At 44.7% G+C, this 22331-nt stretch overlaps 2 protein-coding genes across 5 annotated transcripts; both read right to left on the bottom strand.

Annotated features, from left to right (window-relative positions):
* Nucleotides 1-69: 69 nt before the first annotated feature.
* Nucleotides 70-9113, bottom strand: txlng (taxilin gamma). Of its 3 annotated transcripts, none has more exons than XM_018750084.2 (10): nucleotides 6842-9113; nucleotides 6469-6727; nucleotides 6224-6315; nucleotides 5780-5950; nucleotides 4944-5138; nucleotides 4174-4293; nucleotides 3907-3981; nucleotides 3593-3685; nucleotides 3368-3463; nucleotides 70-3126 (listed from the first exon to the last, which is right to left on the bottom strand). In XM_018750084.2, exons 2-10 carry the CDS (start codon nucleotides 6713-6715, stop codon nucleotides 2845-2847), a joined length of 1371 nt encoding a protein of 456 aa, XP_018605600.2. In that variant the 5' UTR covers nucleotides 6716-6727; nucleotides 6842-9113; the 3' UTR covers nucleotides 70-2844. The 3 variants fall into 3 exon arrangements, with proteins under 3 accessions (XP_018605600.2, XP_018605601.2, XP_018605599.2); XM_018750085.2 differs by having other exon boundaries at nucleotides 8552-8605; XM_018750083.2 differs by having other exon boundaries at nucleotides 6490-6727; nucleotides 8552-8602.
* A 152-nt stretch (nucleotides 9114-9265) lies between these two features.
* LOC108933196 (synapse-associated protein 1-like) lies at nucleotides 9266-21821 on the bottom strand. Of its 2 annotated transcripts, none has more exons than XM_018750087.2 (9): nucleotides 21449-21821; nucleotides 18901-19019; nucleotides 18628-18694; nucleotides 18442-18515; nucleotides 18079-18218; nucleotides 17025-17173; nucleotides 16775-16833; nucleotides 12435-12582; nucleotides 9266-10581 (listed from the first exon to the last, which is right to left on the bottom strand). In XM_018750087.2, the coding sequence occupies exons 1-9, from the start codon at nucleotides 21660-21662 to the stop codon at nucleotides 10454-10456; spliced, it is 1098 nt and encodes a 365-aa protein (XP_018605603.2). In that variant the 5' UTR covers nucleotides 21663-21821; the 3' UTR covers nucleotides 9266-10453. The 2 variants fall into 2 exon arrangements, with proteins under 2 accessions (XP_018605603.2, XP_018605602.2); XM_018750086.2 differs by having other exon boundaries at nucleotides 9268-10581; nucleotides 21440-21821.
* Between the last annotated feature and the right edge of the window lie 510 nt (nucleotides 21822-22331).

The raw sequence follows: 22331 nt of genomic DNA, 5'->3' as shown, positions 1-22331 counted from the left end.
AGACACTAATTTGGAAAATTCTACAAAAGTTTTATTGAAAAGTGAAACAATCAGAACATTTTACAGTCGGTCAAAGGGAACATGGGTTCATGTTGGAAAAAAATTTTTCAATGCTGATACCAGCTGCTCAGTTTTGTGTACAACCCTTGGAGGTAGATTTCTGGCATAACCTGAGAATGAAACGGAGGTGCTGCCGAAGGAAGGCGTAAAATTCTGGGCACAGCCGAAACTTCAGCTCTTGGGTGACGAGATTACTGTAAATAAAGCAACACTTTTGGTGTGTCAGGGTAGGTGAAAGCAGTTTTTGCCTTGAATGGGGAGGGGGGAAGAATTAAATGAACTTGCATTTGGCTCCTACAACCATGACATGACCATTGTTGGCCAAGGATGAGAGTCTGGAATAAGTTCTACAACATAGCAAATGGCTGCAGTCACAAACCAGTGAGTCATCTACATTCACATTGTCCAGTCCTCCAAAAAGTACACCGTTCAATTCAAGATGTTAGGCCATTCATTTCCAAGGAATAAAATCCAAATTGCTACAAATATCACGGTAATTCACAACAGATGGGGGGGGGGGGTCATATTTTGGGGAAAGCTGCTTATGGTCATGATCTTGAACAATGAAATATTTCAGCAACACAAACTCCTACTTTTAAGAACAAGACAAATGGGACTTAAGTACATGCCTACACTGGCAAAGGGAGCGAATTGTGCAATCAGCACACTTTCAAAACACCGCACTGTGTCCCTACATTCAACGGAGACTCGAATTCCAACGCTGCAATTCCCTGCCTGTGACACTGTGCCTAAACTTACATCAAAGTTGGTGTAAAATTACATGAAAGCACAACTTCTTGCATGGGTAATGCTGGTATGAACTGTCACGGTAAACATACAATAGTCTTCCATTTTTTTTTCCTATTAGTTCCCAAGACCTGCAGCACACTTTCAACCATGAAAGTAAAAGCACATTCAAGTAACATTAAGACAATGTTTGAGACGCGATACAATTTAAGGAATGGGTGTTTCTGGACCGTTTTCGCCCAAGTTGCAGACACGCGCCCCATGCTGCGATCACTGAAACATCCGAATTACCAGAAGCCTTTTGCTGTAGATTGCGCTGCTGGACTCCTTACGCATGCAGCACCGGGGGCTTCACATTTCACACCTTGGGAGAAACACAAAACACCCAGCAAACGACAGCTGAGCGCAGTCTGAAATAATGATCCTAAAAAACCGCCAAAAAATCTATTACTGAGTGGTACCCAAAAAAAGAATTTTTTTTAAAAAAAAAGGGTTACGTTTGCTAGGAGATATTAAAACCCGGTGTTATATTTAGGGAATTCTAAAATATTCTTTAATAGGGTGAAGCTGGCAGCAATGACTTCAAGGCAATTGAACTGCTGGTGTTGGTGTGATATAATATACATATCACTTCAATTTATTTCAGAACTGAGTACCTGGAACGCTAAAAAAATAATTCTTGTTCTTCCACTACCACTGGTTTAATATGGCATTATTGATGAAATGGCTTATTGATTTAAAAAAATAATAAAGCCAAAACACATTATATTGTTTAGTGAAATCTTTCTTGCTGCCAGCTTGACTTCCAGAGTGGAAGCAGCTTGTAGCAGAATGAAAGACTGCGGGACCTGAGACTGATGACGACGATAAACCCTGTATTCCCATTCATAATTCACGGCTAGAGGTCAGGCAGAAGCAAGGCTCATTTTGAGAGCGTACTGATCCGAGATCCACAGTTGCACAGTATTTTACAGGAGCTTGGCAAAGCATAAGTTAAAAAAAGAGCAGCATTTCTACATTCATAAGCTTGGATTTTTCCCCATATAGTTTCACATTGTTGGCATTATATGTAAAGACCAAATTAATTTGATTTATTGGTGTTCATTGCAGAACAATAAAAAAAATACATTCAGTATTATCAAGAACAACCAAAAAAAGATGACAGCTTCCAGTTGAATATAAAAAAAAAAAAGTGAGAATGATTAAAATCTACTTTAAATGATGTCACTGTAGAATTGTCAAAAAAAATAAGCAGTGTGGCAACATGTTTTAAAACTGAAGTGTACAAAAAAAAAAAAAAAAAAAACAAAAATTAATTCAAATCCCAAAATCATTTACTGGCACGTTTTTATATTTAACCCTAAATAACTAAGAGTTGCTTAAAGTTATGAATACAAAGTAGGGTCTCCAGCAAACAGCTGCGGAAGGACGACACCTGTTCACCTGGAATTTTACAGTTTAAGACAGTACGAAAAAAATGACTGATATTTAACTGATGTTACTCACAGATGACCACCTTTTCCTTATGCTTCGAGACAGGGCAGAGAGCGACAAAACCACTCTAGTTTCACTAGGAGTGATTTAGTATGATGCACATAAACTATACTATTATTTAAACATCAACTTAGTTGAACAAGGAAGCAAGTCTAAATAAATATAGCCCTCTTTCTCAATGTTTACATTTCCTCTTACATGTAGTTAATTCTCAACACAAACTGTTAGTAACAAGAGCTGGGAATTGTCAGCTGGGAAGAAAAATATAAAAATGAGGCAGATATGCACGAGAGAAAAAAAAAAAAAGATGGGAATAAGTTCTAGACTAGCAGCCTCGCATGACATGATAGTTAAGAAAATACAGATGTGGTAGAAAATAGGGAGTAACAAAATGCTCACCACAAACCCAATAATTACCATGTACAGAGCAAAGCATTATATTTACTAATGCATTTATACCTCTTACATTATGTCTATTACACAAAAATATATATATGTATACCTCGACAAAAGGCCGTGGGCCTGGCTCAGCAGACGGAGGGTCTATACCGGGGTGGGCGCAGACGCTCCTTCCTGTCCAGGGGGACAGGGCTCCAGGCTCTCTCCCTCTCCGCCAGACTCCGTTCGCACCTCTTTCAGGGAGTGCCCATCGGGTGGCGTCGCAAGTCGTGTGTCGGGGGGGCCCGTGGCCCCACCCCGTGGACCCTCCAGTCCCTCTAGCTTCTGGTTGAGGTCATTGCGCTCTTTCTGCAGCGCTCTGCACAGCTTCTCCAGGCGCTCCAGCTTCCCTTGCAGAGCAGCGTAGTGCTTGTCTCGCACCGTTTTCTGCAGGGCACACACACACCAGCTGTCTATAAACTACTTAAAAGGATTCGAACTCTGAAATAATAAAACGGCGTTCACGCTTTTGTGTCTCAAAGCGTCAAAACAAGGACAAAGTGTGAACATTTCCCAGAAATGGTATTAAAAAAATAAATACATTAAGAAATTTTTAAAAATAACAACCATCCCTTCCCAATGGCTGAACAGCCATGGTAAAACCCTACAGCCCCTTTGTTTGGGTCACCTCCTCAGCCATCTGCAGCAGGGCCTGGTTGTTGGTCTCCCACTTGGTACGCCACAGTGTCGTCTCCTTTTCCAGTTTCTTTATCTTCTTAGTCATCTGAGGGGTGAGCAACAGGAGAAGAAGAGACGTCGAGGGAAGCCTGTGGTCTGCTATGTGCTTGCAACGGGGTAGAACTGACGCTACCTTCTCACTTAGGACACCAGCCCACTCAATGGACTTTCTTACCTTTTCCATTTCCTGTCTGAAAGTGGTGAAGACCTCATTGCTCTTCGCCAGGGTGGTTTGGAACTCCTCAAACTTGTCCATGTACAAAGACAGCTGGAACAGAAATGGACACAACCTGAAGCACGTATGGTGAAAGTGAAACTACTTGTAGAAAAGGAGTGACAAGACTCCCCACCTCACAAGCTGCTCCCGTGAACAAGTCAAATAGCCAGAATTATGATTCCACTTACAGCTCACACATAAAAAACGACACACCCTGTACGACAAGAGCAGCGTGAAACTCAGACATGACCAAGTGGGGCAGTACAGTTTACCTGCTGTTTCAGCTGGGACTCCTGTTCCTTCATGAGTTCACACTTCTGCCTCGAGTCTGTCGCCTCTTTCAGCAGCTGCATGGACAGGAAATAAGGTCATATGCTTTCTCACACAGGTATGAAACACCACCTCACAGGGCTGCTTCGCTACTCCTGAAACTCCAAACCGGTGACCGTTCTGTGCGGTTGCAGCACAGACTGGCGACGGCCTGCTTGGAAGTGACGAGTGCGCTGGGGACACCAACGAGAGCAGCGTGTGACACTCACAAAGTCCCTCTCTCGCTGATGCTTCTCCTCCACCTCCCTCATGAGCTCAGTGGTCCTCTGAAGTTTGGCATCCACCAACTGCTGCTGCAACTCCTTATGTTTGAACACCTTGTCAATGTGCTGGGGAGACAAGGACGGGGGTCGGCAAAGCCGGGTCAACGTGCCGTGCCGGAACGCCAAAACCACACTGGCCAGGCGCTCTCTGCAGGCAGGAGAACGTCGACTAGTGATGCCTTTACACCAAGGCAGACAATGAGGTGTTAACTGCACCACTACATCACCTGGCTGTTGAAAAGTTGCTACCATACCTGTACAAGATTTCACTCTGTTACTGTAACTCTTGCAAATAATCCCAAAAATCGTGGCACAGACCGCATACACCACTAAAATACCATTCACTCATGCAGTCTCAGTCCCTGTCTGTAACCGCTTGTCGTGAGTCAGAGGGTTGCGGCGTTCCGGAAAGTATCCTGGAAGCACAGGCCGCTAGGCAAGGTGGGTACACCCAAACACACGTACACGCACATTTGCACTCCAAGGGCAATTCAGGGTCAGCGGTTCACTTGAAATGCATGTCTTTGAATTGTGGGAGGAAACCAGAGCACCTGGTGCAAACCCACATGAACATGGAGAACATGCAAACGCTTACAGGGAGTGTCGAAGTTAGAAAAACTGTCCTGGTTAGGTATGTGTGCTGCTCTAGCAGTATTTGTGCTTTCAGCTGCCCAGGAGACCACGGTACAACCACAGGTAGTGAGAAGAGCCCTCACCTCCTCCCTCAACTCGTACTGCTCAATGAGCTTTTTCAGCTTCTCCGCGAGCTCCATGTTCTCCTGTCGCAACTTGCCGTTGTGTACGCTGTGCTGCTCCATCTGCGCCTCGATCTCGTTGAGCGTCATCTGGAAGTGCAGCGTGGCCTCTTTCCGCCGCTCGTCATACTCCCTGGCCCTCTGCATGTTCTCCTCCTGCTCGGAGCAGACAGAGGTCAGAAACCCGAGCACCACTAGGATGCTCACAGCAGAGCGCATCACTCTCGCATGTGACAGAAACGCCGCCTCTGAGTACAAGTCAGGCGAATCATATGATGTACGGATGAGTGACCCAACGTAAGTACTGTATCTAGCAGTGTAAGTTACCTTGGTGAATAAGGTGTGCGGGCTAATAACTCTAGATAAAGTTCACTGGAAGTCGCTTTGGAGAAAAGCATCTGCAAGATAAATGAATGGAACTGTAAATGTAAATGTATCCAGGTTCGGTTTTTCAGTCTGAGCTGCGCCATCATGGTCAGGACCAGAAGGTCTGCAGCAGAACTTAATACGCATTGACCGCACATGGCAGGGAGGGTCTAAGCGGATGGCTAATTCCTGAGGGCACCGTGCAGAAGTTAGGTGCAAGTCCTCGTTCCTCCCATCCACACCAGTTCTCCTGAGCTCATAGCATGTGAAGGCTGGCACACACTTGGCAGCGTGTATGACAGCAATGTTTACGCTGCCTTTAAATCAAAACAGCCAACTCAGAGACACTCCAAACTGCAGTCACGTAAAAGGGTCAAGAAGGTCTCCAGCACACTCCCCATCACGCTGCCGCGTGCTTCCAGGAGCTCTACCTTAAGCGTCTTGTTGTGGCGCTGCAGCTCCCTGCAGAGGCTCTCCAGCTTGCTGCGAGCCAGGATGGCCTTGCTGTGCTCTCCCTGCAGGTGGATCTTCTCCTTGATGATCTGCGACTGTTTCTTCTGGAGCCCCTTCATCTGCTTCTGCATGCTGCGGCTTTCCTCCAACTGTCACGGAAGAGAAACCGCGCACGTCACGACACACCACCTCATCTAACTTGCCTCTAACAGAGGGAGGTATGGACAGCAACTACAGCCAGGTCTTGACCGTGACTGCAGGGAGCTTCAGAACCCTGGATGTACAATGTATAAACATGTATGGTACTAATGTAGCAGATTAAAAGCGGCAAAATTAAACTGGGAGAAAAACGTTGTTTAGAGGAGCGGGACACGAGCAACTGCGAGTCACATCTGCACACGGCGCTAACGAACTTCACGCACCAGATCCGCATACTTCTTGCACAGGGCTGCCAGCTTCTCCTCAGGGGTGGCGAGCGTGTTGAGGGCTTGCATCAGCAGAAGAACCTCTTTCCCTGTTGGTGAGGAGAGTATAAAAAAAAAAACAACGTTTCAAAAGGGTGGAGGGGAGAAGCTGCGGTCCGCCCATGATAACAGTCCTCGTACTCTGACATCCTGAAATAGCTTCACTTCGAAGATCGGTCTGATACGACAGCCAGGAAACCCACAAAAACCTTTCGTGCCCTTGCCTTGGTCGCCGTCGGACGCAACCTCGCCATCGAGCGGGTCGGCGCGGCAGTCCTCGTGTCCGGGGGTCTCCCCTCGGGACTCCCCATCGCAGCAGGTGATATCCAGTCCTGGCAGGGCCTCATCCTCCTCTCCACAGCGCCCGTCCACAGCAGGCAGGGAGCTGCCGCAGCCGACGAGACCGCGCGTTGCCACCTCCATCGCGCACATGCCTGCCGTCTCCATCATCTGGCTGCCAAACTGACCGGGGAGAAAGAGGACACACACACGCAGACACTGACACTGCCGGTCTCCTGCGTAGGACACGAGCACAGGAAACCTTTGGGCTGAAACCCTGTTGAAACCAGGACCCACCTTAGGCCAGCTGAACTTGATCTGACCCACTGGGGAAAACGAGCTTTCGTACAATAAAACTGACCAAATCTTTTCTATGCTCAAACACACTCTGAGACTCGGTGGCCTGGCAATATCAGCAGCAGAACAAGGCAAAACCTAGGGCAGCTGACGGCGTAACGGTTAGAGCGGCTGCCGGATGTGAAGGTCACAGGTGCAGATCCCACCTACCGTTGTAATACCACTGAGCAAGGTACTTACCCTGAATTACCCCAGTAAAAATTACCCAGCTGGATAAATAACTGTAATTTGCTTTGTAACTGAAGCAAAAAAAAAAAAAAATCTACCATGTTTTGAATGAATTTGCATAACAGAAAGCAATAAATATTTCTTTATAAGTACAGTTCTGTTTCATATAATAAATAATTATATGTCTCAGCGATTCCAGAAGTGCTACACTTATAAACGAGCGTCCTTAGCACTCCACGGGCCACAGACCGCGTGTGTCACGTCTTTCTGTACCAAGTGGACTCTGTCCCTCGCGTGGAGCCACCGGGCGGGACGCGCGAGCCCGCTAAGAAGCTTACACCGCCCGCTCCAACACGCGCTTCCCGGGCCTTCGGGAGCGCGCGGGCACGCGCTCAGTTCTCCTGCCACTCAGCCACGCGGTGTCCGCACAGAACCGAGCGCGCGACGCGCCTCAACGCTCGAGTGGCACGAGGCGCGACCGACACCATGGCATGTCCGACGTCCGCCACTCTTCACTCAGCGCCTCGGTTATGACACGCGGCTTCCGCACACAATATATATAATATTCACGGTGGACGGCTAGAGTGACGCGACACGGTACCATGTTCCTTAGTCAAACTGAGTTCAGTTACCTCGTGAACGACTGGGCACCAAACTTTACACGGGTCCACGATGTTATCAAGCAAGAGTGTCGCGCGGCCGTTTTACCGCCTGTGGCGCGTGATGTCACAGCTCGCGACTGAACTCGAACCACGACAAATAATTCCCCGTCGGCATTTCTAACAGAGTAAACCATGTATACACAAGAAAAAAGTCTAATCGATAATATATCACATACGCAAGCGTTTATTTGGACCCTGTAACATTTATGGCTGCAGACACCTTGCTTGCGTAAGAACTAGTACTTCATATTGTTGAAACGGGTCTGGAGTCAGCGCACTTCGGACGGATCGTCGGTGGAAACGAGCCGGACCGAACCAGCCAGGAACTCGCGAATGTGTCAGCAGCACCAGCAGCAGCGGGCCTCCGCATCATGTCACCAAACATGATAATCACGCCACGGTTACTGAGCGCTACATTTCTGTTGGTGAACATAAATTAAATAACACGATTATATTTATTCTCGGAAAGACTAGTCGGCCCCGGCTCCCTCCAGTTCGGCCGGTGCCGACAGCAGCGAACACGTTACGGTCCCACTGTGTGTCCCCGCCGGACAGTTTCCCGCAGCGGATTGGTACAAAAAGCACAGGCGGGCAGCCGTGGAGGCGCGAACCAGAGCGATACCCTTCAGCCCAAACAAGCCAAGGCGAGCTGCGCCCGCGCTGCGCCGACTGCAGCGCTTCCTGGAGCGAGAACGCGAGCGCGCGCTGAAATCTGCCTCCTTCAGGGCGCGGGACCCGACCGCGCGCCACGCGCTGTCCCCACTCGGTTCCCGAGAGAGCATGGAAGTTCGCCACGGCGGGGTAGAGTGGCGGTCCCTACCTGGATGTTGTCGGTGTTTAAATCGACCCTGGCGTCCGAGTGCGTCGCCATGTTGTGACGACACGCAGGAGAGGGGGCGGGGAGGCGAAGAAGAGAGCGGAGCAGACGCCGCGAGCTTGGAGGAGGGACACAGTTACAAGCGGACCGCGACCGAGCGCGAGGGACCTCGACCTCAGGAGCGGTGTCCTCCGAACAAGACGACGAGTGTCGGTTTATACGGCTCGTCGCCAGGGCCCCGCAGCGAGCCGCTGCTCCACGCGAGTGTAGCGACGAAACGGGCCCGTTCAGCCCACTTTGGATGCAGTAACCGCAGCGCTGCTGAGAACCTGTTACAACATTTTGCCAACACCTTGGCGAGGATCAGTCCGCGTGACTGGGACTGCCGCGCGCCTCTGTCCCGACGTCATCCGCGAGTGTCGTTTTGCGCGCCAGGCTGTGCGAATTCTGCAAAAGTTACCATGTTTTGTCGGTACAGTGTACGCCAAGGCGTGGGAAATGCGAGGTGAACAGTTTTAACTGTGCGACTTCCGCATTTTCTTCCACGCTTCATTGCTGCTCTTTCCTGCTGGCACCTCTGAGGAAACTAGAGGCCAAAGTGGGTCAACGGTGCAGTTCGCACTTCGCATAAAATAACAGAACTTTTTTAAAAGCACACGAATTAATGCAAGTGAAATGTGGAAGCGGCAGTTTAGTTCCAAGACGTCAAAGCATTTTCTTTAATAAAGACAAAGTAAATGCTAATTAGAACAAAACAAGCAGTAATATCTCATCAGCATACAATGAAGTAACATATCCCATCTTCTTATGAGAACAAAACTACTGAAACTAAGTGTTGGGAATTCTTAATGAAAATACAAGAATATATGAAGGGGTTAAGGGTGTTTCTAAAAGATTCTTAGCAGTCCTTGTACACATGACCCTACTGCGCTTCTATAGAGCACAGTTCAACAATCACCAACAAAGACAAAATTAACACCGTAATCAAAAACCATGTGGAAGAACTGAAATTTTTAGAATTAAGCCTTTTGAGCTACTTCTGAAAGGAGAAAAAGCTATAAAACATTCTTGTATCAAAGGAATTCTGTTTCTTGGGAAACCAGTCAATGCGAAATGTGGACGTAAGAATTTTAGTAGCATACCTAAAAATATATAAGCAGTAATTTAACAACATCTTATCAAGTTTTCTTGTGAGATTTCAGAACGTTCCCATACAAGCCCTACTGAATTAAGAATATCTTCTTCTGGTTGTAGTGTTAACAGACTTGATTACCAATTGTTGCCTCTGGTCTGTGTTCATGTAATCGTCATGTATGTAGATTTACTGTTGTTGAACATGACATGAAAGAAACCTGAAGGGTTAATGCATAACTTCTCCACTTTAGAGAGAGCAACTTGAAAATAAGGTTTCGTGTACACATTTGAGTACTTCCGAAAAATGTTTCCAGTAAATTACAGTGCATTGCGAAATTGGGTCATGGAATAGTTTTTCAAAAAAAAAAAAGGAGAAAAATTTAAGAATTATTGTCGGTTTGCATATTGGCACTTTTAGACTGCTCCCTCCACAATATCTGATTTGCCTACTGAAAGAATAGATTTTAGAATAAACCTTACTGAATTTCTGGATGTTTTAAATAGTCATGTTTTCTAGATAATATCACAGACAGTGCTGAAATAAACTTCCACCATTTCAAAAGAATACACCCAACTTAAATGTCAGCAAATATCTTATGCCTTGGGACGTGAAAAGCTGAGGACGTACTGTCAAGATAATTGTATGTCTCAGAACCTTAGTTATTTCGGGGTCCATAAGTTCTCCAGGCATGTGTTTGTCTTCTCCTTTATGGTGTTCCCTTCATGAGTTACGCGGTTGGGCTGCTTTCACAGTCCTAAGTGTCAGCCAGCCTAAGTGTCCGCCTGGAGCATCTCCTCAATTTCCTTGTCCCAGTTGTCATCTCTGTTCTCGGACTCAGTCACAACCTCGTACTCCTGGAGCTCCTGCTGCAGCTCTTTTTCCCAGTCAGGTGCCTCCTCTGCAAAGGAAGACCCAGAAAGTCAACCTCTCCATCACACTGCCATAGCAACAAGTGTGAGATGTCAATAACAATTCTATGTATCCTTTGTGCATAACTGATGCAATGGACTGTCCTTAACTAATGGTTGTCACCATTAATCAAATGATTTGTGTTTGTTATAACAGATTTACGAAATTGCAAGTAGATTTGTTTAGTACTCCGACTTTGACTTCAGTTTCGTTCATGCGGCGTTAAGTTCTCCAACTCCATCTCAGTGCCCAAGGCCCCCGTCCGCACCGTCTAAACACTGTCAGCTTATTTTGTGGGGGGATTCATTTGCATTGTTTTCATTGTTTTCTTTCATCTTCACTGTTCTGTTTTGCTCTTTGCATTAAATGTCAAATTCATACATAAACACTGTGTATCATATGTACAGTATGTGTTTTGTTTGTGAGCAGTTCTTGTGTGTACAGTGTCTATTAGCTACAAAAGAGAGCAGACAGCCACACAGTAGCAGAGTAATTAATGAAGGTGAACTGGGTGGCACAGAGATTAGCGATGCTGTCTCACCACACCTAGGTGGTACGATAGGACATGGGTTTGATCCCCACTTAGTCTGTGTAGAGTTTGCATGTTCTCCCTGTCTCTGTGTGGGTGTGCTCTGGTTTCCTCCCACAGTCCAAAGACATCCTGTTCAGGTTCACCCATAGTGTGTGAGTGACAGAGAGAGTGTGTTCCACTGATGTATGGATGAGTGACCCAGTGTAAGTAGTGTATCTAGCAGTGTAAGTCACCTTGGTGAATAAGGTGTGTGGGCTCAACACTACATAGAGTTCATTGGAAGTCGCTTTAGAGAAAAGCATCTGCTAAATAAATGTAAACTATTTTCTTACATTGTGTTATGATAATTAATGTTAACTAGCGAAGTAATTATGTTTATTTTAATGGGTGATATTTTAGCATAAACATATCAATTTTGGGTGTTCAGGAATGCATAAAATTGTTCACCAATGAGACCAATAGTTAATTATTCTTCAATTTACCAAATTCACCTGATGAGGTGTTTTTCAGGAACAGATTACCTCTGCAAGACGAGGGAAAACTACATTCACGGACGTGACCAAATCCAGAATTTGTAAGTTAGGAGTCGGTTGCATGTCAGCATTCCCAAAAGGAGTGCATTAGCCACTTATACGAGCCATTACACCAGTGTCAGGCTAAAACAGTGTTATGGTACAATTTAACAGTATATGCTAAGAAATGATGAAGAGTTTTACACAACTGCTTTTTTGTACAATCAAGTGTCACCCTTCCAGAAGGCCCATACCTTATTTCCCAAGTTAAACCATCACAGAAATCAAACTTACCTTATATTTACAACATGTTCTTGAAATTCCAGGAAATTGTTTTCAAAGGCAGATATGTGTAACAAATTCTATGAATAAACTTAAAGTTTTGTTCATGAGTATTAACAAAACTGCTAGTAATGAAAAAACTAGCAGATATTAGTAAAATATCAGTCAAGGTCTCACACTTACATCACCCCCAGGGCTCAATGTATATGACAACATGTCTATGTATATTAAGCATGTCAAAATTGTTCTTGAATTATTCAGATATATCACTGCTGTCTGTAGGTAGGTATATTAACTCAATATGCCTTCTGAAATCCACCCAATAGTCCAAGCTGTATGAAGATCTAACATTTACATCAATATTTTTGGAAAAACCCAGCTGGAACACAAACCATCATGCATCATATAAAGGGCTTCTCCAGATCAAGAGCCCCAAATGAATCTTCTGTATGCCACATTGTGCCTAAAAAGATAATAAAGAAGGAAACATAAACAAGGCAGATGAAATGCAGTTACCATCTGGGTCAGCTTCCTCCCCTTTTTTGTCCAACACAAGCTGCTCCATCCCCTTCCGCAAGTCATCCTGGTTGATGTTGCATGAGTCAAAGGCATCGCTCACAAATTCAGACACACCGGGACTGGTGGATATCTCCTCGTCATCGTGCTGTCACGAAGAAAAATAAAAAATGAGTTCACACTGTATATAGTCCATTTCTAAATACAGTGACACCCATCCAGAAAGTATAACACACACACACTGTCTGAAACTGCTTATTCCATGCGGGGTCACAGCAAACCAGAGCCTAACCCAGCAACATGGGGCGTAAGGCTGGAGGGGGAGGGGACACACCCAAGACGGGACACCAGTCTGTCACAAGGCACCCCAAGCGGGACTCGAACCCCACACCCGCCAGAGAGCAGAACCCTGCCAAGCCTGCTGTGCCACTATGCCCCCCCAAGTACAAAACAAACAGTACTTAAACTATGTTGGAACTAAATTACAGGTGAACTTCAGTGTAGTTCTACCACAGATACGTACTACAAAATCATTGTTTAATATGAACTGGTCTTTACATTTCCAACAATAGAAGTATAAACCCACAAATTCTAAGGGTTCTCAAGGCATGCAACAGAACAAACATTAACAAAAAACTACTGGATGTGACAACAGTCAGAGTGCCAAATGCATTCATACATCAACCATGTATGAAAAAAAAAAATGTGTGGCAACTTCCCCAATCAAGGATATATCTAGGACAGGGGTCACCAACCTTTTTGAAACTGAGAGCTACTTCTTGGGTACCGATTAATGTGAAGGGCTACCAGTTTGATACACACTTCTCAAATAACAAATTTGCTCAATTTACCTTTAATTACATGTTATTATTAATAATTAATGATATTCATCTATGTGAAGACACTGATCATGTTAATGATTTCTCACAATAATTATCAACAATGATTTAACAAGGTAGGAAACAGATAAATATCAATATGCAACACTTTATTTCTATAAATCTCTGCAAGTATTTACATTTTCAAATGATCACTTCTACAACATTTTCACTAGCCACTAACAGTTTTTAACAAATCATGCACTACGTTGTACCATGTTTGTACAGATTATCAATTGTGTAACATAGAAAAATCAACTTTCAGATTTTACTGAAATTATCACCAAATCTACAGCATTTTTAACAAAATTATCATATCTTACATTTAACAAACACATTTGTCACGATTATTCAATAATGGAATTCAACTTTGCCATGGCACTGCCATGTTGCCACTGAGAACATCTGGTATCGGTTTCTTTGTCTGTTAGTGGGAAGCCTGGCATTGCATGCTGTTCACCAGTGTATTGTAATCTGGGGTGTAACTTGACACTGCAACTCTGAGTGAGTCTTGCAGATGTGCATCAGTGAGGCGTGTTCTGTGTTTGTTCTTGATGAAGTTCATGTCAGAAAAGGCTGATTCACAAAGATAGGTTGAACCAAACAGGCTGGCAACCTTCATAGCTGCTGTGCATACACCACTGTACTTTTCTGTGTCAACAAGGCACCAAAAGTTTTGTGCAGCCTGATAGGCTTTGAGGTGGATGTCATTTTGCAATGTTACAATTTCGATTTCCACCTGTCCAGCATCCAAGCTGAACATTGCACTTAGTTGCTCAGCAATGCATGTTGTGTCCACGTTCATGAAAGGATTGGAAATGAATGACACACACATGGCTCAAGCTGATCAAGGTCACAAAACCTGTACTCAAACTCTTGCCCAAGTCTGTTTATGACTTGAGAGTACTTTTCTGCAACTTTTTCAAAAGTCTCAGACGCAGAAGCATTGTCTTTCAGCACCATCTGCACAGAGGGAAAGTGCAGCACCTTTTTTCTCTGTAAATGCATAGAGAAAATGTTCATTTGGGCTTTAAATGCATTTAAAGCACTTATCATGTCAGCAAGAGTCTTACCTTTGCCTTGCAGCTCACAGTTCAAATGGTTCAGTTTCCCAGTAATGTCCGTTAAAAATGCAAGGTCAAGTGTTCACTCAGTGTCCTCCAGCAGCGAGGTGTCTTCGCCTTTGGATTGCATGAACTCTTTGATCTCACCCAAAAGTGACAAAAAACAAAGCAAAATTCGTCCCCTGCTGAGCCATTGGATTTCTATGTGTAGTAGCAGGTCACCATATTCAGCTGACAGCTCCTCCAATAGCACCTTGAATGTTCTGTGCTGTTTAGCTCTGGAGTGGATGCTGTTTATGATCGTCACGACGGGAGTCATGACGTGTCCAAAGCCGATCACCTTTGCACATAACGCCTGCTGGTGAATGATGCAGTGGTAATGCATTAAGTTTGAGAACTCTGGGTCACTTTTACAGTGAGCGATGAATCCTGTATGTCGGCCGATCATAGCAGGAGCCCCATCGGTAGTCACTGATACCAGCTTTTCCAACGGTACCTTTTTCTCCACGAAAAACTCCTTCACCGCGTTATAGATGTCAACTCCCCTCGTAGTTGTCTTTAGGGGCAGTAGTGTCAGAAGTTCTTCTTTTCTGGAGAAATCATCAAACACCATCCGGATAAAGACCATCAGCTGCGCTGTACTGCTGCTGTCCACGGACTCATCACACTGGATGCTGAACCACCTGCACTTCACCAGATCCCGGTCCAGCTGATCGGCCAAGTTCCCAGACATAGCCGACATTCTTCTAACCATTGTAGTTGCCCCCAGTTGGACATCGGAGAGAGTGGAGATTACATCCGTTCCATATTTCTCGTCTTTAAGCACAGTTTTTGCAATTATTATCATCGCTTCTTTGAAAACCTCCCCGTCTGAAAAATGCCTTCTTTTTCTTAATCAAGAAATGTGTAGCTCTAAATGAGGCTTCGGTTGCTTTTTGGGGGTTTTTCACCGGTCTCGTGAAAAAAGACTGCTGTTTGCACAAACCTGCCTTTAACTCGCGGGCTTTTTCCACTCGTAATGCGCTGCCCGGTGGGTAGTTAGCATGGTAGCTTGCGTGACACGTTCTGAAATGTCTCTCAACATTGTGCCGCTTTGCCGTCGCCACAGTCGCCCCGCAAATGAGACACACGCAGGAATCTTTCACAGTGGTAAAAAAGAACTCTTCCTCCCATTCACTGTGAAAATGATATGTTTTCTTTCTTTTTTCTGCCATGTTTTCGGGGGTAAATCATCTCCTCCCCTTCACTGCGCCCGCTAGCTGCTCTCTACGGCAACGGTTGCCGTGGAGACCAGCTAGCTCTAATCTAATATGAAATATTTTTTAAAGTTTTTTTTTTTTAATATTGTCATTTTCAAATTTACACCAATGCAAGTGTGATTTAAAAAGAATAGCAACAAAAAAAATTAGATGCAGCTTACTGGTAAGTGGCGCTATGGTGAGCTATTTTTAGAACAGGCCCGCGGGCAACTCGTGATCCTTGCGGGCGACCTGGTACCCGCGGGCACCATGTTGGTGACCCCTGATAGGACAACGTCTGGCGAGCCATCTCGTATATAAACGTATATAATTTTATCTCACGCAAGTGAATATAACATCCCATCCACTAATTAATCAATTAAGCAGTCAATCGATTAATTGAATGCATAAATTTGTCAATTTACAGAGTTTTTTTTTTTTTAAGGCATAGACTGGCTTTAATCAAGCAAGAGTTTAATGTACCAATATAACATTTAGAGACCTGCATTAGAGGTTTGCATGTTTTCAAGCAGCACCGTACGCAGTGAAAAGCATTCCACAATGCACAATACATAAATTATTTTTAGTAACATTGTTTATGTTAATTTAGCGCTTTTCTTGAAAGAGTGTACAACTTAAAAGTGCATTCAGTATCAAAGATCTTCAGACACATGGACATGATTATTAAAGTACAGCTAGTTTGTATGATACAGCTGTTTCACTGGCCAAATGCACAATCTCAGAAGGAGGTGGTGGGAAAATCTGATACAGCTGGGATCGAAAAAGAGCTGGGTGTGAATGAGACAGTCCTGCCGAGTCACAAATTCATAATCCCATATGAATAATACTTGCTCTCATTACAAAACACTATTCTATTCAGACATCTTGAGATATCATGGTTCTATTATAACTACGAAACAAGGCTGAAGTCAAACGGGGGCAGCAGGTACTATAGTGGTTACAGCTGCTGCCCTTGGGGCCAAAGGTCGCAGGTTCGAGTCTCACCTCCAGCTGTAGTACCCTTGAGCAAGGGATTTATCCCAAATAGCTCCAGTAAAAATTACCCAGCTGTATAAATGGTTTAATAGCTGTATGGATCTTAACATTGTAAGCCGCCCTGGAGAAAAGCATCAGGTAAATGTCAAACAGCGTTCTCTTACCTCATTGGACTTCGACTGGCTGTTGATGCTTGTGGGTGGGGTTTTTGGTCTGATGTTTTCTGTGTGACCATAAAGCACATGTTTCAAGGCAAGTGACTACACGTACCAAATCAACTCAGCCTGCAGTGATAAGGTTGTTAGTTTGGAACACATTTAAAAACCGACAACAGGAAAACGATCGAGAAGCTGCTGATCTCTGTTTGGTGTTTCAACTCTCTTCACCTGTGAGACGGAGGACAACATGTTCTACCTGTGAGATGAACGCCATCGGTAACGCTGGTACCCTTCTCCTCCTTCTCTGCGGCCTGCTGCTGGGCAGCCAGGGCCGTAAGCTGAGCTGACTGTTTGATCAGGGAGACGCGGTAGAAGTAATTCCTCCAGAAGACGTCCTCCTTTACACTGAAACAATACAATGCCATTTTGACACCTTCTCAACTGGAACATCGCACATTAACATGATAAAAGAGGGTGCATATCGAACAGAATTCTTGTCACATCGCTACGTTTGACTTTTTTAATCTTCTTATTTGCAAAGCTCCCTGAACCTGCTATATACTCCCTCCAGCTCATGCACAATGCTGCTGTCCATCTGATGTATTTTTCTCCTCACCACAACTACACTATATTCTTCTGCTGGAGCCTCTCCACCAGGTTCCTGTCACTACTAGGAACCTGTTCAGGAATCTCGTCCTGACCTTCCACATCTGTAGATGACCTGGTTCCTCACTACTTCCAATCTCTGCCCTCTCCTTAAGTCACTGCGCAAAACCCAACTCCTACCTCCTCAGCAAAAAGGTGCAGCAAAAAGGATCACTCGTTGTCTCCCGTAACTCCTAAGCTGCGGAATGAGCTTCCCCTCAGAATCAGATCTATTTCTTTCAGGTGTCTCTTGAAGAGCCAACTCTTCAATTGACATCTTGACATCTGCGCAACCTCAACTCATTTACGACAATCTACAAGGGTCATCTGACATCTGTTTCACGCTGCTAAAGAAGTTCTAACTACAGTACTAGTACTTCACTTGTATCGTGTCATTGCTATTTTTGCACATTAAAACCAATAACATACTGTATTTATCCTGACACTCTTAAGTCAGTTCAGGCAAAGGTGCCAAATAGATAAATCTGCAGGGTTTACAATAATTTTTGTCGCAATGCTTTAATAAATCTGACTTAAATTTACAGTTCAACATGGAGATATTTTACTAAAGTAAGGTGGAATAAGTGAAATTCTGCCGTTTGCTCACGTGTACCGCAGAGGAGCTCAATCCTATGCTGTGCACATGTTCATATGCAGAAACTTACTGTTTGGGGACCAGGTCAAAGCGCATGCGGTTCAGCAGCTCATCCTCCTGCAGCATCACTAGGGCAACAGGGTACATTTGCTCAAAATCAAAATGGAACTGCACTCCAGCTGGTGGATCCCGCAGGAAGTTCCTCCTGTCCTGAAATATGACAAAAAAATGTCATCAGTCCCACATTACAGGACACAGCAGCAACCCAGTGATTCTGCTCTAGTTGCAGGTAAAATTGACTTTTTTTAATTCAGAAAAATATTAGATATGTGCTCTCTCATTGCCACTTTAAGTACAGCAAGATGATAGCCAACCACCACTGGAAAATGTGAAAAATGAAGAACTGTTGAAGGACCTATTAATCCATACTCACTGCAGATAAAGCCAAGATCTGTTGCTGAATTGTCTCTTCTTCACTGTAGCCAACCCAAGGTGGCACAGCTGCATCTGTGTTGAATTTAGAGCAAATTACCACGTTACTCAACACACAACACCTCCTCATTGTCACCAGTTTTTATTCTCTCATACTGGAAAGTGTTAAGACTTCATTTAAGCTCACCTGTCCTTTTGGAATGTTTTTCTTGTACAAACTTTTCCTGTTCTTTCTGAAAATCTCCCAAAATTGTCTGGAGGGGGAATAAAACCATTTAAAAAAAGACAGTTTGGAGAGACTCGTCCTTGGAAGAAAAAAAAAAAAGGCTGATTAAATACTTTAAGTACTGAAATGGAGCCTATGCAAACCATCGCTGGTGAACTCCAAGCTAAAGACACCGGAAAACATTTAAAATGTTATAATATCCATAACAAGAAGACATAAATGAAGAGAAACCACCTTATCAATGATGCCGTCAATCTTCCCCTCTTCAACGCTCTTCTTGATGGTCTGTGCCGTCTCCACCACCGACTCCGAGATCTTCTTCGTGGCAGTGCTTGCAAAGCTGTACAAGTATCCTACCAAGACAAAGCACAGAAAATTCCCCAACTTTAACGAGAGGACATGAGTTCAATCCCCACTGAGTCTGTGGGGAGTTTGCATGTTCTCCCAATGTTCGCATGGGTTTCCCTCCCATTTTCCAAAGACATGCTTCAAGCGAACTGTTGACTATAAACTCCCTATACTGTGCTTGTGTGTTGACTGAGTGGGAGAGGGTATGTTGCACAGGTGACTGATTCACTGTAGGTACCTTGCTGTAGTTTATCTAACACTGTAACACATCTTGGCTGAAAAGGTGTCGGCTAAAGAACACATAGCATTCACTCACTGCAGGTCTCTTTAAAGAAAAGCGTCTGCTAAATAAATTACAGGGAGTCCCCAGATTAAGTATGTCCGATTTCTGTACAACCCGTAGTTACGAACCACCCTGTAAAGCCTATTATATTAAAAACTCGAGTTACATACAACAGTTCGTAATAACAAACGGGCGCTACTTTGCGATATGCATGAAAACACTGCGCATCTACAGCGGTTCGTGGGTACACGAGTCCAAGGTAGGACATAGATTTCCTTCTTTTTAGTCGCGCTGTCACGCCCACGACCTTTTCCCGAACGTTTGCACGTGCCAGAAATCAAAGCAGTGGGGTGTAAAGAAGCCACACCTGCACATCCTGCTTGCGGAATTTCATTTGAGAAACGTGTCTCTAGGGGGGCGCAGTGGGTTGGACCGAGTCCTGCTCTCCAGTGGGTCGGGGGTTCGAGTCCCGCTTGGGGTGCCTTGCGACGGACTGGCGTCCCGTCCTGAGTGTGTCCCCTCCCCCTTACGCCCTGTAGGCTCCGGTTCCCCGCGACCCCATGTGGGTCACCCGCGACAACGTACCCTTTCTCCTCAATCCTTCATTCCCGCTCCTGACGTCCACGACTCCCGAAACTTGCATCGTCTCCTCGACTATGACATCAGATTCTCCTCAATTCCAACGTTTGTGCATCGACCAACCCACGCCTGTCCCTGACCATGAATCTCATCTGCTTCCTTGTGTACCGACAAAGATCCCGCGACTGGGTCCACACACACACCTCAGTCTCCTGCCCGCTCGTACCACGTTGCTGTTAAGTGTCTCGTGTGTTACTGTATTTGGCTTTAACTTTTTTTGTTTTTACCCTCGTAACCATGGCACCAAAGCGTAAATGTGATGCAAGGGATGGTGATGCATCAAAGAAAACGATCACAATTGAAACTAAAGTGGAAATAATAAAGCAATCGGAAAAAGGTGAAATGCCAAGAAACATTGGAAAAGTGAACATTAAAGTTTAATATTTTTTATACATACACACACACACACACACACACAGTCTCTCTCTCCCCCCTCCTCCACTCCTCTCTATTATAAATACTGTAGTTACAATTATTATTATAATAACATTACTGTATTATTATGTTAAAGATGTTTTAGTGTATCCAGAAGTGCATCTTTAATGTTTTTTATGCGCAGAAAGGTACATGATATAGTATATACAAAGATTTGACTAAGTTAGACACGAAACCTACCGAACTGTTCCGACTTATGTATAAATCCAATTTAAAGACAGACTTAGGAAGAGAACTCGTTCGTAATCCGGGGACTGCCTGTAATGTGAATGGATAAACGTAACAGACATTTCAAGAATAAAACAAAAAAAGAACAGCATAAACAGTAATGTCGGCCTTTAAAGAAATATTATTTTAAATGATTTACTGCAGTGTGTGTTCATTTTATCTACTCAAGGACTGTATGGTGTCAACTGTGTCCATGCATTGTCTTCCACGCGTGTGCTACCCACCTTAAAAATACCGCTTATGCTGAGGCTATGCTGTGGGTCCACACTAATATGGACTTCAGCATTTTAGGAGCAGGGCTCGCAATGAATTGATCAATGTACAGCTAGTCTTTTCTCCCAGTAATAAATCATGGAAAATATCTTTAACACGGTTGGAGCATCAATAATTTGAAGCGGCTCTTGTACTAATCATTAGAGTATCCAAAAGAAGATTTCAATCAAAACAGCGACAGTCAAATTTCGGGCAGCTTCTGTAGCAGAATTGCGTATTTCCGATACCGCAGCAGGTACAATACGTGATTATGACCAAGTTTCTGCAAACAAGGACACCTCCTCACAGTAAAATGCAGTATCGCATACATTGTCTTCAAAAATGACAATGAAAGGCAATGGTTAAGAAATAGGAAAAGATAGAGACACGTTTTCTGCTTTACGACGTTCTGTTTTGAGGTGCGAAGCATCCGGGTCGCGCCCCTAGCTAAAGTTTGTTGGAAGGGACAGGTGTTTTCCAATTAGGAGCGTCGTATCTGCGGAGTGACGTATGTGCAGAGCGACGTACGTCGAGGACCACCGGGAAACAAGACGAACTGGGCAGCGCAGACGGGGAAAATACACCCACCGCTCAGACCTTTGGCCTGTTCGAGAAGCTGCTGCGCTGGATCGCTGTCTTTCCCTTCTGATTGCCCCGTTTCTCCTGCTTCTCCTTCTCCCTCCACGGTCTTCTGTTTATTTACTCGCTCTTCTTCGGCTCGCGCTCCTTCTTCTTCTTCCACAGCCACACCAACAGCTGCTTTGTCCGTGGGCTGCTCCAGACCTAGCCATGTCCCCCAGCCCTTGAACATTTTCCAGAAACCGAGGGCCACTTATTTCGCAACAAAACAGTCAACCTGCGCAGCGCTGCGCTGGCAGAAATGTAAATAAGCGTTCCCTCTCGCAGCCCGTGACCAGGAAACACAGCACACGGCCGCTGACGTCCACTTCCGCGTTGCGCGGCGTCGGGCTGCGCGGCACCTAATCGTTTGGGCCTTCCCGCGACCCGTACGAGAGAGCGGATTGGGTTACTCGGTTACCATGGAAACGTTTTCATCGCGACGCTCGAGGCGTACGCTTTCATCCGAACTTCACGTCTATCTAACACTCACACAATGCAAGCGCTGTCAAGTTAAATATTAAATATTTACTGTCGGGCAAATTTTATTCTGGTTGAGAAATGTTTAAGTTTAACACATTCAGGGTTCCTCGTCAGCTATTTGTTGTGTGTCTTGCACAGATGTTGGAATGATAGAATTTCATAAAAACAGCCTGCATTATGTTAATAGTCATGGAACTGTCTGCTGCAGAGACGCAAGATTATTCATTAAGATTTTATTCAATATTCCATTGTAGAGCGTTATTGCCTATCTTTTATGTCATACATAGAGACTTTCACTGAAACGTTAATGTTACAATCAAGCTGTACCAGTGGGTATTGAGAGAAGTACTGAAAATATAAGCTATAATACTATGTGGAG

This window comes from Scleropages formosus, chromosome 1 (assembly GCF_900964775.1).
Source record: "Scleropages formosus chromosome 1, fSclFor1.1, whole genome shotgun sequence".
Lineage (NCBI taxonomy): Eukaryota > Metazoa > Chordata > Actinopteri > Osteoglossiformes > Osteoglossidae > Scleropages > Scleropages formosus.
This window is presented reverse-complemented; position numbering and strand designations above follow the sequence as displayed.